At 33.7% G+C, this 19,208-nt stretch overlaps 1 protein-coding gene across 20 annotated transcripts in view; it reads left to right on the top strand.

Annotated features, from left to right (window-relative positions):
* KCNT2 (potassium sodium-activated channel subfamily T member 2) overlaps window positions 1–19,208 on the top strand; it is a 430,036-nt gene that overhangs the window by 328,740 nt on the left and 82,088 nt on the right. For 11 of the 20 annotated variants that reach the window (XM_078355168.1, XM_078355167.1, XM_035279080.3 and 8 more), the window contains exons 18-20: window positions 1,795–1,900; window positions 8,248–8,420; window positions 15,918–15,989. In XM_078355168.1, coding sequence (XP_078211294.1) covers window positions 1,795–1,900; window positions 8,248–8,420; window positions 15,918–15,989 — 351 coding nt within the window. The remainder of the gene's footprint in view (window positions 1–1,794; window positions 1,901–8,247; window positions 8,421–15,917; window positions 15,990–19,208) is intronic. The other 9 variants (XM_078355173.1, XM_078355170.1, XM_078355171.1 and 6 more) reach the window with 1 other exon arrangement.

Below are 19,208 nucleotides of genomic sequence, written 5' to 3'. Positions count from 1 at the left end.
TAGGTAGTATTTAAAATGTATGAATAAGAGGAGTACTGTGTCCCTTTCCTAAGCTTTCATAATTAATAGAGTACCAATCTATGTAGTATTAATCACATTGTAGCCTGCAGTAGAGTTTTTTTTACATGTCTTACACCACATATTAAATTGTCATTCTTCAAGAAACACAGCAGTGCACAGCCTTGACTGTGGAGTCCTAACTATATTGTTTGCAATGCCAGTTCCACTTTATATTTATTGACTCTGTACAAGTGACTTTAAAAACTGGCCAATAATTTATTTACCTGTAAATGGGGCCTAATTACTACTTCATAAAGCTATGCAGTGATTAATTGAGATAATGGGGGAAAGTGCTTATGCCAAAACACTGTTTTGCACAGAGTAAGCATTCAGTTAGTATTAATTACTATTAGTCATAGTATGGGTGCAGTGGCATTGGTAACATAATATCTTAACATTTCTTCCAGGATCTTTCATAAAATGTAAATTCAAGTAATGCTGAATTCAACTAAAAAGAATTTAAATATTATTGAAGCGTGAAATATTCTTTGCTTTAATTTCTCACAATTAAAAAATTATTGTAAGAAAGGTTGATGTACCCACGAAACAAAATGTGCTCTCCAAAGAAATTAATGATCAGAATCCTCAAATATATTTGGAATCTAGGATGGGAACAGGGAGAGGTTTGGCAACCAGTGTCTTCACAGGAAACAGTGTTTTGGAATGCGATTGAAATTCTTTCTTTACACTTCTTAAAAAATTGAGCGGTAAAAGGGTTTTTTTTTTTTATTTCTAGAAAAATGAAAGAGATGTTGCAGTAATTACGGAGATTACCCACTTCTAAATTTAAAAAATTTTACCCTCTAATTTTATCTCTCAGCCAATAAAGTTTATGTCCTGAAAATACTGATTTGCATCTCTTCTTTAAGGATAAAACAGTTTTAACTAAGTCTGAAATGTTATGGCTTAGCAGGTAAATTTGTTAAAATCAAACACTTCCTTATTGGGGGATAAGGAGATATTCTTTTCACTAAATTTTATTTTATTGCATAATTTTCATTTATGCTGCTACATTTTAGAAGTTCCATTCTGAAAGTCAATATAGCTGAAATATGCAGGTGGCTTTTTTTCAGAAGTCAGCAAGTGAAATGTCTGTGATTATGTTTTAAGCATGATTCCAACAAAAACTGTTTCTAGCCAATTAACTCTGTTATTTACTCCCTTTTGGTTATGTATTTATGGGTAATGAATATTGATAGAGCAAATCATAACAATGCATTTTGCTTTAAATGTATTTTATAATAATTAACACCACTTTTTTTTAATGAAAATCTTCTAAGCTGAGAGCAAATTTTTTCTAGAAAGGAACAACCAATAAATATTTCAGGCTTTTTTGATCCCCGTTGCAGCCACTAACTCTGTTACCAAAGCACAAAAACACCCATACACAATACCTACATAAAAGAGCATGGCTGAATTACAAAAAAGCTTTATTTATAGATACTGAAATTTGAACTTCATTTAATTTTTACTTGACATGAAATACTCGTTTGATTCTTTTCAACCATTTACAAATATAAAAACAACCCTCAGCTTGCAAAACCATGTGGTAGGCCATATTTTATCTCAGGGCCACAGTTTGCCTACCTCTCTTCTTAACTACCTCTTTATCAAAATATAATTGTAACACAGAGTTATTGATATAATGTGATCAAAACAGAGGAACATGGCCAAAAATTAATTTCCCAAATTTGCATGCCTTATTCAAGGGTAATATTTTGTATTGTTTTACAGGTATGCTAAAGGTTACCCACCTTATTCTCCATATATAGGAAGTTCACCCACTTTTTGTCATCTCCTTCATGAAAAAGTACCATTTTGCTGCTTAAGATTAGACAAGGTAAGCAGTTGTTGCTAAAATAAAATTCTAGCATTTTATAATTACATGTACTTAAATAATTTATATAGCATTTTGATTACAGTATGTTTAAGGAGTACTGGTATTATCTTTTCAAATGTAAACTTACATAAAGTAGTCAGTTTTACTTTTCAACTGCACTAACAATTACCCAATAGCTTTAGTCTTCTACTAAATTAGCCTAATGGATCTTCTAGTCATGTTGTTAGAAAGAAAAATAAGGTACCAAATCTCATCTCAGTGAACCCTCAACATCCCAAGTCTCCAAAAATCATTTTGGCCAAATGTGCATTATTTATTTTACCATTATTACTTCATATCTCAGTATGGAATCCCTTGACATGATAAGAAGAGTAAGTCCATGTGTTAGACAAAAAGATTCATTTATGACTAAAGTGAAATCTTATGTTAGAATCTTGCCTAATCTTTCTCAAAGTTTTACGGTCATTCTCAGTTTCTATCTCGATGTCCTAGAGAAGCTGTCCGAAAGATTAAAATTCTAGCATTCTTTTATTTTTGCATCATAAATTTTATTCCTGATATGGGACAAATTCCTTCCATCCCCAAATGAATCACATGCTGCCCTGGAAATACTTAGGAAACTTTCCCACCATCTCCAGGGAAGTAGTAAGAAAGGCAGGTGCTGGGGACTGGGAAGGCTTTGAAGTTTCCCAGCCTACTTATCCTCCCCTTCTCAACAAAGGATAGCTGTTCCCTATTATTCCGGTCATTCACTCATCCCATTACAAAACCCATAAAACCATCATCAGTTAAAAAAAAAAAACCCTTCACGTATTAGGGGCTATGGGTTCTGGGTCACCAATGAAAGACGGAGGGGAAGAGGAGGAGCAGCTATCACTGTTTCTGTTGCAGGGCTAGCCTAGCATTCTTAGAATTTTTGTCTTTTTTCACAATACAACCATTGGGCTTGACCTGGATGAGTTTATTCTCTTGAAAAATAACAATACTGATAAAAAAGAAGAACCTTATATTCACCGCCTCTAGAGGTTAAGATGTGCCACTAATTTTTAACTAGGGATTTTTTCTTTTACATTAAATTTTGAAGTTACAGTTAAAATCTCAGCTCTCCACTTACAAGTCATGTAACTTGGGCAGCTAACTTCACCAAATTTCAGTTTCCTCATCTGTAAAGTGGATATTATTTTAATATGAACCTCATAGGGCTCTTACAGGGATTATCTAATTTAGTACATGTTTAATAAGGTGCAAGAAATTTAGTAACTGCTGCTTAGTACATTTTGTTAATATTCTTGCTATTATTTTTTATGTGATAAATACTACAAATTTTGGCTGTTACTATATCACTCTTGAGGAAGAACATTTACAGAACATTAGAAAATTCCTGCCTTTATTTCCCTGGAGTTGCATTGAGAATCTTTGCCATTACTCTGAAATAATCATCTGGGCCCATTGAGATGGACGATTCTGTCCTTCACGATCAGAAATTTGAACTTTATATAATTTTTGCATGACATGAAATACTTGTTTGATTTTTTAAATAAGGTGCAGTCCTTATTTACTTTAATATTCTGAAATACTGGATATTTCTGGCCAGCTATGTATTTTCAGTAACATTAATAAATCCTAAATTTCAAGACCCTTTCCCCACATTGACTCCTTCTAAGACTAATAATATTTATAAAATTTTTGTTATTTTCTTTAGGGATGATTCCTAAAATAATATTTGCTTCAGGCACCACAAAACTTGGATTCACTTCTGGTTGCATTTACTTCTTTTCATACCCAGTTAAAGTAGCAAAAAAAAAATGGGAGACCAAAGAGTGGAAATAATTTATCTCCAAACAGGGATCCCCATCTAACTGAAATGCTGAACTTTCAGAGAACAGGATTGGTGGAGGTGCAATAAGAGGATCTTTTAATGTCAAAGGACTATTAACTGTCTCTTTACCATATTAATGAAGCAGAATTTTTGGGTGTTGCTGATTGGCTAGTGATACCTGGAATTGCTGGTTATTTAGGTAGCATTAGACTGATAGAAGGTGGTCTGCCATGTAAATAAGCACCCACTCTGGGTTTATAAGAATGGTATGGGATTATGCAGCCGACTCTACTGTGTCTGTGAAGTGAGTGAGTTAGGATCACATTATCCAGTTTATCCTTTATCAGTATCAGCAGGGCTGGTGTCCTGAGTGTTTATGAACACTAAATTCTCTGCTTCTGCTTGGTGTTTCCTTATTAACTGAGCTATTTCTAAATCTTTTTAGGGAAAGTTATTTTTTCTTTGTGTATCTCATAAATATTGACATTCTTGATAATCCCATCATTAGCTTGACACTATTCTTGTCCCATGCATCACCTTTTTCTGAGTGACCTTATTTCTTTATGTAACTTCAGATTCTGCTTATAATTCTCCAAGCGCCCTTTCAATAAAGACTTGTTGCCCTGGTTCTTTACCATTTTCTTTGTTCTCCATTCTTTCTTATACCTTAGAACTTCCTTCTGGATTCATGTTCCTACTTCCTAGATTACCACCTTTCGAAATTCTGTTTAGACCCTAATGGCTTTCCTTGGCTAGGAGAGGGAGTTCCCTGACCCCTTATAATTCCTGGGTGAGGCGATGCCCCACCCTGCTTTGGCTTGCCCTCCTTGGGCTGCACCCTCTGTCCAATCAGTCCCAATGAGATGAACCAGGTACCTCACTTGGAAATGCAGAAATCATCCACCTTCTGCATTGATCTCACTGGAAGCTGCACACTGGAGCTGTTCCTATTCTGCCTTATTGCCAGAATCTCCAAGATTAAGTCTTGAGACCCTCTGTCAAAACCACAATGAGATACCATCTCATGCCAGTTAGAATGGCTATCATTAAAAAGTCAGGAGACAACAGATGCTGGAGAGGATGTGGAGAAATAGGAAAGCTTTTACACTGTGAGTGGGAGTGTAAACTAGTTCAACCATTGTGGAAGACAGTGTGGTGATTCCTCAAGGATCTAGAACTAGAAATACCATTTGACCCAGCAATCCCATTACTGGGTATATACCCAAATGATTATAAATTGTTCCATTATAGAGACATATGCACATGTATGTTTATTGCAGCACTGTTCACAATAGCAAAGACTTGGAACCAACCCAAATGCCCATCAATGATAGACTGGATAAAGAAAATGTGTCACATATACACCATGGACTACTGTGCAGCCATAAGAAAAGGATGAGTTCATGTCCTTTGCAGGGACATGGATGAAGCTGGAAACCATCATTCTCAGCAAACTAACACAAAGACAGAAAACCAAACACCACATGTTCTCACTCATAAGTGGGAGTTGAACAATGAGAACACATGGACACAGGGAGGGGAACATCACACAGTGGGGCATTTCAGGGGTGGGGAAGTAGGGAGGGTTAGCATTAGGAAAACTACGTAATGTAGATAATGGGGTGATGGATACAGCAAACCACTATGGCGTGTTGTATACCTGTGTACCAAACCTGCATGTTCTGCACATGTACCCCAGAACTTAAAGTATAATAATAATAATTTTTAAATTCTGTTAAGGAGATTCTGGTGGTGGTGAATCCTTTTAATTATGGTTTTCCTTGAAATGTTCTTACTTTGCTCTCATTCTCATTACTTTGTATCCAAGTCCAGGCTGTTAGTTCAGTTTTTTTTTCTTTTAGCACTTTAAGGACTTAGTTTACTGCCTTCTGGTCTCAGAATAATGGCTGAAAAGTCAGGTACCATTCCAATTGTTTTTTCCTGTAGATGTGGCTCTTTTCTCTGTGGCTGCTTTTAAGATCTTCTCATTTGTTTTTTTCATCACTTCTCAAAAATTCTTAGTCAATATTTACTTGAATAAGGTTCCTCTTTCTTTTTTTTTTTTTTTGAGATGGAGTTTCGCTCTTGTTACCCAGGCTGGAGTGCAATGGCATGATCTTGGCTCATGGCAACCTCTGCCTCCTGGGTTCAAGCAATTCTCCTGCCTCAGCACCCAAGTAGCTGGGATTACAGGCACACGCCACCGTGCCCAGCTAATTTTTGTATTTTTAGTAGAGACGGGGTTTCACCATGTTGACCAGGATGGTCTCGATCTCTTGACCTCATAATCTGCCCGCCTCAGCCTCCCAAAGTGCTGGGATTATAGGCGTGAGCCACCGCACCCGGCCTTGAATAAGGTTTCTTTCTGATTCTTAGCTCTTTTTCAGATATTCTGATTAAATAAATGTTAGGTAGTCTCATGATAGCTTTCAGGTCTTAATTTTTTCACCCTAGGTTCTGTTTCTTTTCTTCTCTGCCTTTCATTTTGGGTTCTTTCATTCTGTCCTGCATGTGATCCCTTTGCTGCGTCTTATATGTGATTTAAGTAATCTTTTGAGTTACACTGTTCAGTTTGAGAAGATACAGAGAAGTAGTTTAGATTTAAAGAGCTCTTTTTCTTTTCTCATGCTTTAAATGCTTTCTTTTGTTTCTTTAAACATTAAATGTGCTCATTTTATATTCTGAATTTTATTTCTAAATTAGTAATATTTGTGAGTCTAGTTATGTTGTTATGATTTTTTCTGTTTACTCATCGTGCCTTGCTTTCACCAGTGTTTTGTAATTTTTATTAAAAAATAATGGCAAAGAATATTCTAGTGGTGGCCGGGCATTGTGAGTCATGCCTGTAATCCCAGCATTTTGGGAGGATGAGGTGGGTGGATTGCTTGAGCCCAGGACCCTGTCTCTACAAAAATACAAAAATTAGCCGAGTGTGCTGGTGCCCACCAGTAGTCCCAGCTACTCGGGGGCTGAGGTAGTAGAATCTCCTGAGCCTGGAAAGTTGAGGCTTCAGTCAGGAGTGATTGTGCTACCCTCAGTCCAGTCTGGGCGGCAAGAGTGAGACATTGTCTCAAAAAAAAAAGAAGGAAAAGAAAAAAAGTATTCTGATATTTTTATCATCCAGAGGTGATAAATATTCCAGAGAATTAAGTAATATCAACTCACGTAAATAAGAAATGCACATAGAGACATGTGAAGGATAAATAGCAGAGCATCAAAACAGTTCTCCATGCAGATAATTTAGCTGAAAATAATATTGAGTTAAAAATGCTAATTCTGTCAAATACTAGACTCCATGAAATAGCAAAATGCCTTTAGGCCAACGATGAGTTTGGTAATGCTTTGTTCTTGTTTTTGTTGTTGTTATTGGGTATTTTACATTTGAGTATTCACATCATTATCTTGCCGGCTCAAATATGCATGTAGACAGTTGGAGTTTTTTGTTCCGTTTTTTTTTTCTTCATCACTTTAAGCATTTGGTACTGGGAATGTTCCTGAAGTTACTGGGATATCCTAATTATGATATTATATCCTAATTATCCTATATCCTAATTATACCTAGTTATGTCCTAATTATGGTATCACTATATTTCTAGAAATGAAAATCAGAGAAAATTAATTTGTAAAAATGTATACCTTGGGCCAGGCGCAGTGGCTCACACCTATAATCCCAGCACTTTGGGAGGCCAGCGTGGGCAGATCACTAGGTCAATAGATTGAGACCATACTGGCCAACATGGTGAAACCCCATTTCTACTAAAAAAAAAAAAAATACAAAAATTAACTGGGCTTGCTGGTGTGCGACTGTAGTCCTAGCTACTTGGGAGTCTGAGGCAGAAGAATTGCTCGAACCCAGGAGGCAGAGGTTGCAGTGAGCCGAGATTGCGCCATTGCACTCCAGTCTAGCAACAAAGCTAGACTCCATTTCAAAAAAAGAGCATACCTTGATGTCCTCTTGCAGCAAGTTTTAGTTTACAATAAAACAAGGCCTGGTGTGGTGGCTCACACCTGTAATCCGAGCACTTTGGGAGGCTAAGGCAGGTGGATCACGAAGTCAGGAGTTCAAGACTAGCCTGGCCAAGATAGTGAAACCCCATCTGTACTAAAAGAAAAAAATTAGCTGGAAATAGCTGCAGATGCCTGTAATCCCAGCTACTCAGGAGGCTGAGGCAGAGAATTTCTTGAAATCGGGAGGCAGAAGTTGCTAGCAGAGATCACGCCACTGCACACCAGCCTGGGCAACAGAGCAAGACTCCATCGCCACCCCCAAAAAAAAACACACACATAAATTGTTGACTCTTTCAACATCAGGCTACAAACCAGCAATTCATTTTTCTGGTCAATGCACACTTTTATTTTTTACTGCAGCAGAAATGGGCATAGAAAAATGTAACTATTTTCAAATTTGTTAGAAAATAAGTATTTACATGGTTAGATTAATTTTACATTTTCATATGTCTCAAATGTTTTCACCAAATTTTAATGGAATATAAAAATGGCATTTCTTTGTATAATTTTTCTTCTTTAGAGTTGCCAGCATAACTACTATGAGGATGCAAAAGCCTATGGATTCAAAAATAAACTAATTATAGTTGCAGCTGAGACAGCTGGAAATGGATTGTATAACTTTATTGTTCCTCTCAGGGCATACTATAGACCAAAGAAAGAACTTAATCCCATAGTACTGCTATTGGATAACCCGTAAGTATATTTTAAGATACACAATTAAGACAAACTTTTTAATATTATATTAATGTGTATCAGAAATAATTGTCTATAATATGCTGATAGTATTTTAAATCAGGTACATTATGGTAAATGATCCATTGGGAGATATATTGTATGCTGTGATACAAAATATATCATTGAATATGATTATGTTTCAGAAATACTACTTAAAATATCGCTGGGATATTCTGAGAATTGTATTTAAAACTGTTTTACAAGTGATCATCTACTCATAATACCACAGGAAACAGGCCACTGAAATAATTACTGCAATTTTCCTTAAATTAATCAACTAAGCGTGACAAATCTCTGCCAAAACTGGACAATTTTTTTTGTCTTTCTAAAGAACCATTAATTATCTGAAAAGCATTTACTGATCCATTTTTATATGTTATAATAAAAAGCATCATCGTAAGTTATGATTGGACCACTGTTAAACCATACAGTCTATAACATAATAGGCGTTATGCTTTACCATGTACATTTATTTTGAAAATACTGGATTGGTTTGCTTTTGTTACATAAGACTACTTAAGCATTTCAAAATTCTTAAATATATTTATATTTGCAAATATAAATATAGGTCACTGAATGCAACGGTCAAAGCCATTTTATTTTAAAATTATAATATCCGTCTGTTTGACTGGAAATTAGTAGCAGGTGTCTTTAGATTAATACCATATTTTAAAATTCTCTCACTCTTCTCTTCCATTCCAATCTGTTGCAAATGTGAAGATGAACTATTAATAAATCAGGCAAAATTCTGTTGCCTTGTCTCTGCCTTTCAAAATTATCAAAAGAGGTTTCTCATAAGAGAGACATCTCCTTAGTACATTATAACTTTATGGTGTTGGTTATTCTGACTATACCAATATCAAAACACTTACTGATGCAACTTTCTTAGCATCATCACTTTAAGAATAATTGATTCCAGAAATTTAGCATACTCGTAGAATTTTCACTTGCAGAATTTTCAGATATGATTACTCAATGACTTTTTCTATACCTCTTTGGCATCTAAGGAAAGCTGAGGCATATTTAGGGTAAATGTAGGGGAACAGAAACTTGGACCAAATTTCAGAAGAAATAAAAGCTTGTTAAAATAAAATTTAGACCAATCAAAGTTATGTTGCGGTATGTCTGTGGCAACACAGTGGTTGCAAATCACTTCTTTCAAACATAGCCTTAATTCTGAAGCATCTCTGGTAGGAAGCTCTGAGGAATTGGCTGAGCTGCCACACAAGAGATACCTGACTATGTGAGTTCAAATGTGTCAGCTTTGACTTCTTTGACTTATGATATATCCACTGTCCTGAAAGTAGAATTTAAGTTAAGGGCATTTGCAAACATTGCTTAGAGTAGCTCCTACTTGTATGGCTTGGATCAAACTGGATCAATTTAGGTACCAGGTTACAGACAGGAAGATAGGAAGGGACTTGAAAAAAAGTGGAACTGTGTTTACGGCATCCTTCTGTTAGGACTAAGGACAAAATTGTATTTTCCTCCTCTTTACATAATTTCAAGATAGTTTCTTGTCCTGAAGTGTAAACCTCCCTACCAAAAATCAGTCTCTTAATATTTGGGACTGGGGTTTACTCTGTGAACAGAAGTGGACTCCTCATTTTCAGTCTCCAGTCTTGCTAAGTAATCTTATCTCAAATCTCTAAGTCTTCATTTCCAACATCAGGCAGGTGGCAGGAGCTCAGAAGTTCTTTATGTCTGATGTGGATTACGAGTGCTTCACTTGTATGTCTGATGTAGATTTTAGAGTAGCTGTAACCAAATCAATCCCTTTCTATTTGGTTTTGAATAAACAGGTTACAAATATGTCTGTTACTGAATGATTGATTTGTGTATTCAGATTATAAAATCAATATTGTGATTGATCAAGGAATGAAAGAATGAACTGTATAGCCAGTCTTCATTCCTTGATCAATCACAGATTAATCTGAAAACTACTTCTCCTAATTACTGACAACTGTATTTCTGTATAAACATAGATGTGACTTTTATCAGAGAATAATTCATTTTAATAAAACCATAAGGATTATTCAATAAAGTTAGTATTATTTACCTCCATCCTGTATTCATAATTATAATGACTATTGATCATTTACTACATGCCAGTCATCACACTACACAATTTATTTTACATTCTAGTCCCACAGTCACATATTTACAATACATACATAGTGATATTTTAGTCTTAGACAGATGTGCCGAGCAGTTTAAAATCTCAAATTACAATATAAACATTTAAATAAACCGAAAGCTGTGTGACATGGCCACAACACTTGTCTCTTATTTTAAGAGGATGTAACAGAGACACAAAGAGGGTGAATGACGTTTTTCATGGCCAGTTCTTGAATTAGACCTTTTTATGAAATTTCTATTTTATTTTTCTTTCAATTTACAGGTTTTTGGTATATGAAAAAAATATACATTGCTTGCTCATTCTTTTTGAAAACAAAAATATGGCTGGGCGCGGTGGCTCAAGCCTGTAATCCCAGCACTTTGGGAGGCCGAGGCGGGTGGATCACGAGGTCAAGAGATCGAGACCATCCTGGTCAACATGGTGAAACCCCGTCTCTACTAAAAATACAAAAAATTAGCTGGGCACGGTGGCGCGTGCCTGTAATCCCAGCTACTCGGGAGGCTGAGGCAGGAGAATTGCCTGAACCCAGGAGGCGGAGGTTGCGGTGAGCCGAGATCGCGCCATTGTACTCCAGCCTGGGTAACAAGAGCGAAACTCCGTCTCAAAAAAAAAAAGAAAAAGAAAACAAAAGTATGTCTTAACTTTGAATTATTTTTGCATTAAAAGTTCCCTTTGCCTTCCTGATGGTTTACATTTTGGAATCTAACAATTTACACTATATTGTTATTAAATAATTCTTGCAAGATTTGACTTTATTTCAAAGGGTTAGGTTCAAAGTGCATGCTGTAAAATATACCAGCTTTCTGTGTACTTCCTGAAAGTGTGTCTAATATTCTTATTTGTTGTCCTCTGTTCCTTTGGTTCAGAATGAGGAAACTGAAACTGAACACCAATTAATAATGTTCCAGGAAGTTTTATGCAATTCTTTTTTTTTTAAACAATGAGATGCCTGTTGCTCTGAAATGGACAGCATTTTGCAGTCTATCTTACATTATCACAAAGGAATATGAGAGTTTCTTCTTTACAATATTTCCATGTTATAGGAATTTGTACAACGATGATTGCATGCACTTCATTGTATTAGTGAAACTAATTAGAATTATTAGTTAGTTTTGAGGGTTTTACGTTAGTTTAAATTCACACGAATACTGCTGAAAAGAGTATTTAGTATGTGGCTATTTTAAAAATTTAGTTGAAAGGCCAATTAATTCAATATAACAGAAATAATAGCATGGAATTTTAAAATGTAAATTAAACTTATAATATTTATACACATAATATGCCAAAATAAGTGTTTACAATGTTTCCAAATAGAAAGCTTTCTAGATCTCAAATGGTAATTAAATAAAATTCACTCATATTGAAAAACATCTTTTAGTTGGTACTGGTTCATTAGAGCTGGTGTCAGTTCTTACTGGTTGGCCATCTGTTCTGTTTGATCTGTCGTGCCATACTGATTTTAAATATTTTGATTACCACCCCAACCTTAAAGGTCATCTAGTCATTTTAACACCATCTCATGTAAAAGATAGAAAAGAAAGTCAAAAGCTAGAATATATTACCCAAAGCTACATAACGATGAAGTGAAAGATCCAGGCTTTTGCTCTTAATATTTATCAAAGTCTTGTTCACACTATCCATTTATTAAATCAACCTTCTTTCCACATAATGGTGCCAAGTAAACTTCAGCTTATTTTATAATTAATGATAAAATGCCTGATGTCAGTGTTCTTATTTTTAAAATTCAAACTCAGACTCATTCAGATCTGAGATAAGTTCTAAATTTAATCTCCTGATAGGCCTGTTAAATGCTACTGAGTCTTTTTAGCCACATATTTCTGATTTGTAAAATAGTTAAAACATTTATCTTAACTACTTATTGTGAGATGATGTAGATAATGTATATAAAATCCTAGTGCAATATCTGGCTCATAAAAGGAAGAAAATAAATATCATTTTTTCTTCTGTGAATCAAGAAAATAACACTGTTATTCTTCAACCTGATGGAGGGATTTATATGAAAATCCAATTAAGAAAAAAGTACATTTATTTAAGTAGTTAAAATTAAATTATTTTATATTGTCTAGCAAGGAATAAACTTCTTTAAAGTGGAATTAGGAAATGTTAACAAAATAAACTGTGCTCATAAAAGCATACTATACTATTTCTTGAACTTGAAATAAAGAAATTAAGTTTTTATTATTATTAAATGGGAACTAAATAATGGTTGTGAATTTTACAAATTCATACAAATTTGAAAACCTTTTTTTACTTTCTAACAGTCACTGGTTAATATTTGAATGGCAAATTTTATTATGAGAATTTCTACAAGAATATAAGGCTTTGGCTCATAAGCAGTCATCTTTTTTTAATAGAATTACAGTTAGGACTCATTAATGAATGTGCTCATTTTTCTTCTGTTTACTAACTCAGTTACTTTTTGTGTCTGTTGAATTTTTATTTTGTTTATTATCAGTTAATTTAGCCTGTGTTGTTTTGTTTAGTTTTGGTCCATGTATATGTATTCCTTCTGGATCTATTTTTTGGTCATGTTTATCTTTTTCATTAATTATAAAATACTTCTTTATGTACTAAGCAACTTCGGTTTACAAATTTGATATAAGTAACAGTTTTTGACATTTGTTCCTTATTAATCTGTTTGCAATAAGCTGTAGAGTTAAATCTGTCAATTATTTTCACCAGTTTTCCTTAATGTAATTCCTAATATAAATAAGTCTTCTCTATTTAGTAGTCAGATTTTTTTAAATGCATACATTTTATTCTGCATAATTTTTTTTAAATATAAAACCTCATCGGTACCTTGGGGACACAATGTAGGAAAAGGACATTTTTGGAGTGTTTTATGTTTTTGCTTAATGTTTTTCAATAATAATGCTTCCCAATATAAAGGTTATACTTGCCAATTAGCTGCCTCCCAATGATTAAAAAATAGTTTTATTGTGAGCCTATGATGTCATTTATGTTACTCAATTACTAAGCAGGTTGGTGCCATGAACACTGTTGACAATGTATTTAAGTGAGCTGGCATAATACGTGTAAATGCAGAATTCATTCTTTACATTTCAATTTCCGTTTAAGCTATCTTTTTCAATAGCTACAGTAGATGAATCTATCCGTTATACAAAATTAAATTTTGGAAAGAATACAGCATAATAGACCACTTACCTTAGATATCTTTCATCAGGATTATATATTTAGCAGGGTTCAGGTGACTTCATTTATCTTGTAACATAGCTGAATTCACGTAAAGATGAACCATGCTACCACAATACAGAAGTTAAAGCAATTTCCAAGGATTTGGCACATTGCTTGCCTATTGTAAGTACATATTTGTGGTAGAGTTGCATGTGACTGAAATTCATGAGTTTCTTAAAGCATAACAATGATTCAATTTGATGGCCAGTTAGCTTTTATATTCTCTACCAGACAATAAACAGAATAGAAAGGTCTTATCTTCATTTTTAACTCAGGGTGGCAGAAAATGAAGACTTACTTTGTCCACAGTGACCTCCAGACATAGGTGAAGGGATTTTTCAGATCAGCACAGCAGCTCAGTGTTGCCCACTCTTACGGTACCTGCATCCTCATATATGCTTCTCCAGTCACTCACAAGGCAGGGTGAGAGAGATGTGGAGAGTTTTGAATCAGCAATTAAAATAGCCCTGCTAATTTTAAGAAGCAGGACAATGCCTAGAAAGGGTATAACTAGAAATCTCTGCCATAAGGCACTATCAGAACTGCTACTAGAATGTACATTTGATTATGATATTTGTTGAAAACATGTATCAGTATCGTTAAAACTATTTATAGATGGTGATCCACTAATATCCCTTCTATGAATGTTTTGGGTAATGATAAAAATCAATGTTTTAAAAAAAAGGAAAGAAAAGAAAGTCCTCCGAAGATGTGAATACCAGCATTAAATAGAATAGCAAGGTACTGCAAAGAACTGATAACTGCACTATTTAACAGCAAAAAGTGAAAATAACTTATAAACTAAATAAGTGAGGTTTTTAAGAATGATTGTGGTACTTTTGTAAGATATAATAATATTGGGTTATTTTAATGACCATAAAGAAAATTAATGATAGGAGAAAGTTAATCAAGATTAAAATAATGGTATTCTTTACAAGTTTTTTTTTTTTTCTGTAATGCTTTGCTGCATTGAGCATTCTTTTTCTTCAGAGTGTAAAGAGCTAGAAGGATGATCAACAAGATCGTTGTTATCCTCAAGAGAGAAATAAGTCAGGGAGACAAAAACAGTTTATCTAGCCAGGGAGGCTTGTAGGTGCTACAGTTTTCTTGGCCTAGAATTTCCTTTTCCTCTTATGCTAAACAAACTCTTTCTAATCCTTTAATATTCAGATTAAATATCAGCTCTCTGAAATGTTCCTCAATTCTGCCTCCTACGTATAAGATATTGTTTGCTTTTACAGAATAAAATATATAATAGAATTGTATGATTTTGTGCATGAATTTTTTAAATGCTGTACTTCTTACATGCTAACAGGTTTTTTTGCATATGCCTGAGTGTATTAAAATGTCTAGTAAATAAAAATTTTGGATACATATATACTGAGTGAAAAGATACGTGAAGGAATTAATAACTTTGTAAAATGACTACAGTAGATTAAGCAATTTCTAAGGAAGCTTTCTGGTTTATGGTTTATTTCCTCCAATATGTATATAAGTAAAAATTTCAGTCATGTTTCTTTAATGATATATATTGAGTCAATCAATAAAAGATGAATTAATTTCATTATAATTTTATAAAATACATATTTTACATGAGCATATTTACTAGATTTATTTGACATACTGAGATATTATATAGGGTATGTTGCGATTATACATATCTCCCTTAGAGAATGTTGTTCTTAATGGGCATGCTTAATAGTTGCTTACTAATAGGCATTAGTACCTACTGCTTTAGATCATCTAAAAAAATGCCTTAGTTTTTTATTTTACAAGGCTTCCTCTGCATGGATGACTTTTAAATTTATTTATAAGATTTCTTAGTCGTAATTAAGAATATAAATTCCATAGTTTTGCAGAATTATGCCATAATGTTTCTGATTTAGAAAGCTGAAATACAACTTGTTTTTATAATTCTGAGGGCACTGTATGATTCATAACAAGTGCAAATGACATTTTCTAGTTAATGTTAAGAAAAAAAGCACTTAAAATTTGTCAGCAGTTTGGAAATGCAAACTAAGTCAACTTACTTCCTTTCCCTAGAAGTGCTGCCACTGTTGTGACGTTGTGTTTCATTTTGTAACCCATCTACTACTTAGGCCAGATATGCATTTTCTGGATGCAATCTGTTGGTTTCCAATGGTTTACTACATGGTGGGCTCTATTGACAAGTAGGTGGCAAAGTCTTTGGCGCTGACTAGTGTAGTGTCCTGTGGTGTGTCATGTGCTGTGCCTTGTCACTGCATGATGAGTGTGATTTGCCATGTCAGTACTGCAAACATGATATATTTTGCATGTAGAGCTTATGTTTTCGTGTTATACATCTTGTATTACACTTTCTAAGCAGTAATCTGTTGTTGAATTAAAACAAATCTTGCTGCATGTCAATTTTGTCAGTTTTGCTCAGTTTCTAATGCTATTTTTAGTTTTGTGTCATCTATAACAATATTATTACTATTGACATAGTGTTAGAGAAAACTAAAGATGCAACATTGTGATGTATTGATAGCCTTATGAAACTTTAAAATAACTTAGAAATGCTCATTTTAACTTAGATTTAAAAATTGGAGCAGTTTGTTAAGAGTTTAGTCACATGTCAGAATTTATAATTTCTAAAATATTTGTTAATTAAAAGGTCATATGTTTTTAATACATTACTAATTAAATACAAATTCTTATACATGCATCATCGTGACATTAAAAATATACATAAATAAAAGATCAAAAAGCTAACATACTTGAAATAATGTTACTTTTCCACTTCTAAAAAATGTCAGCTAGAGCCTTCAAAATAAAATGTTAAAATTGACCAGTTGAGAACCTTAACTTTTACATTTTGTTCTGTTGATGTTAAAGAAAGCAAAGTTTTATAACTTTGAAAGCGTTTACTGCTGTGGATACAATAAAGATCAACCAGTCTAAAATATGTTTAGCCTCCATTCTACATTAATATAATTTACATGATCAGTTATCACAGTAGTAACCATGTAAATAAAACGTAGTTAGATGTACTAAAATTACTATTTAAATTCTACACATGTTTTATAACCAGTAATCTTTTTGGAAATCTTTTGAAATGACAGTGTTCTGTTAAAATTGATTGGAAAAACAGTATGCTTAAAAAGGATAAAGAATAAACCTCCTATCTGCCTTTTCTGATGTAAACTATGAAGTAGATTCTTCCTTTATAAAAGTTCTTATGGAGAGGGAGTACAGAATTGAGAGTATCAAATTCCTAGGAACAGAAATAAACCATAATTGGCTACAAATTGTTAATTGTTGGTCTGGTGATAGGTATGTTCACCTAACAATTATTTTCTTTTGCTTGTGTTTGAAATTTTTCTTTAAAAATACCTCTTTGAATGAATTAAAATGCATTCATCAACACTTCTTTACACTCACACATTTCTCATTCTCGTGCTTGCAAAAGGCAGTCTAGGGAGGCTTTGCCAGTTATCCCTATAACATGTTTCCATCTAGATTGACTTTCTTGTTCTGCCATCTGCTGGCCACACTGTGTAAAGCAACCATAGTAAGGAAAAAATAAGGCAATCGCTTTGCAGAAATTATGATGGACAGGAGTTATAAGAATAAGTTGGCAGCTTACTTATAAAAAATTAAGTGCAGTACTAAATAGAAAAAGAATAGTATAACCTTAAAACAAAAAATTTAAAAAGCTTCTACATGGTTCAGAAATGTTCCAAATTTATCTATTTTCTATATAGATTTAAATTCACATTTTATGATAATTTGACAAGGTTATGAGTAAACTATAGCAGCCAGTATTTTTGAGACTGGAATTAACCAATAAATATGGGTATATGTAACATTTATCTTTTAAGCACAGGTACTCTTAAAGTGAAGTTTTGGCCAAGGGTTCACTTCAACGTCATTCAATTATTGATGATTAAATATTCATCTTTCCTATCTTCACTTCTATGCATATATACTTATCCAGTCATTCTTATCCTCGACTGCCCTATACTTTCCTTTTCATATATAGGTAATTATAATGAAGATTTTTTTTAATGAAGAGAAAAGATTGTGAAAGCTGAAATATGAGAAAGTGATGTGAAATTATAATAAGGTGGTTTGAAGACTTATGACTTAAGCATCATTTTGATGGTCCATAAAGGGCCATCCCATATTCATTTTCCATCTAACTCTTTCTTTTTTAATGTACTTTAATAAATAAGAAAAATTATGATACATTTTCTGAATAAAAGAAAGACCCAAGTATCCCTAGGCACTTAAACTTGAAGTCATCATAGTGGTTCGATGTTATGGTCCTGGCCCCTCTTATCATAGGAAATTTATTTGGAATAACATTCTGTTTCCACAGTTTTAGCCATAAAATCTCTGCCACAGACCATTGTTCCTGATTCAAGCGAAATATTTTTTCTGGACTACTCCTGGGGATCTTGGACTCAAGGCTTTGGTAATACCCTCTCGCCTAATAACAGAGTAAGAAATCCTGCCTCCCGCCTTCCCATAAAGGAAAATAATTCCCTGTAACGTGACATGGCTAACTCATCCAATCATGCACTTGGAAAAGATCCTCAGGGACTTCACTCTTCAATTTAAAAACCTAAGAGAAATTACTGCTCTTTAAGCTGTAAACATCCTATTTTAAATCAGAAGATATGGAAATCAGTTAACCTATCTTTTCTTACCTGTCTTCAATCAACTCTGTACCTAGAACATTCTTGTACTCATTCAAGTTTAGTCTCCGTTATCCAATTCAGTTCTACTTTTCTAGTTTGCATGAAGCAGAGGCAATGAGAATAATGGTTCCCTGTTTCAGTTTTAACGGTAAACATTTTCTTTTAATTCACTGGGAGAATGATAGGTAAGATTTTTTTTAATGAGTAATAGGGAAGAAGACTGACTCTATTTTAGCTCACAGGTATGTGTTTCCTACTTTAGCAATTACTTCATCCAGCCAAAGAAATCAGGTTATTCAGTCACTTGCCCAAAAACTTAGGCTGGCTAAACAGTAGGCTTGCATACAACAGATATTTGTATGTTTTACATGCTCTTGGTTGTGTAGAACCAATCTATAACACATAGATCTCACATAAAGGAATAATAAACATTTAAAAATAAACATTTCATAGTTTTATATTTTTTCATTAAGCTTGACCATCTAAATTAACAGCACTTATTGCTTTCTTACCAAAATTACCTTAGAAGTTTTAAAAAATGTAAATGTGTGTCTTTGAAGAAGTATGTTAACTGTAAAAACAAATTTCTAACATGCTCTATTTTATTGCAAAATGGGTTTATTCCATATTCCATGTATATAATCAATAAAAATCATTAAATAAAATATTTTAACACACATGCTTTGAAACAGCTGAGATCTAATGACATGTAAAGTACCCAAAATA

This window comes from Callithrix jacchus, chromosome 18 (assembly GCF_049354715.1).
Source record: "Callithrix jacchus isolate 240 chromosome 18, calJac240_pri, whole genome shotgun sequence".
Lineage (NCBI taxonomy): Eukaryota > Metazoa > Chordata > Mammalia > Primates > Cebidae > Callithrix > Callithrix jacchus.
This window is presented reverse-complemented; position numbering and strand designations above follow the sequence as displayed.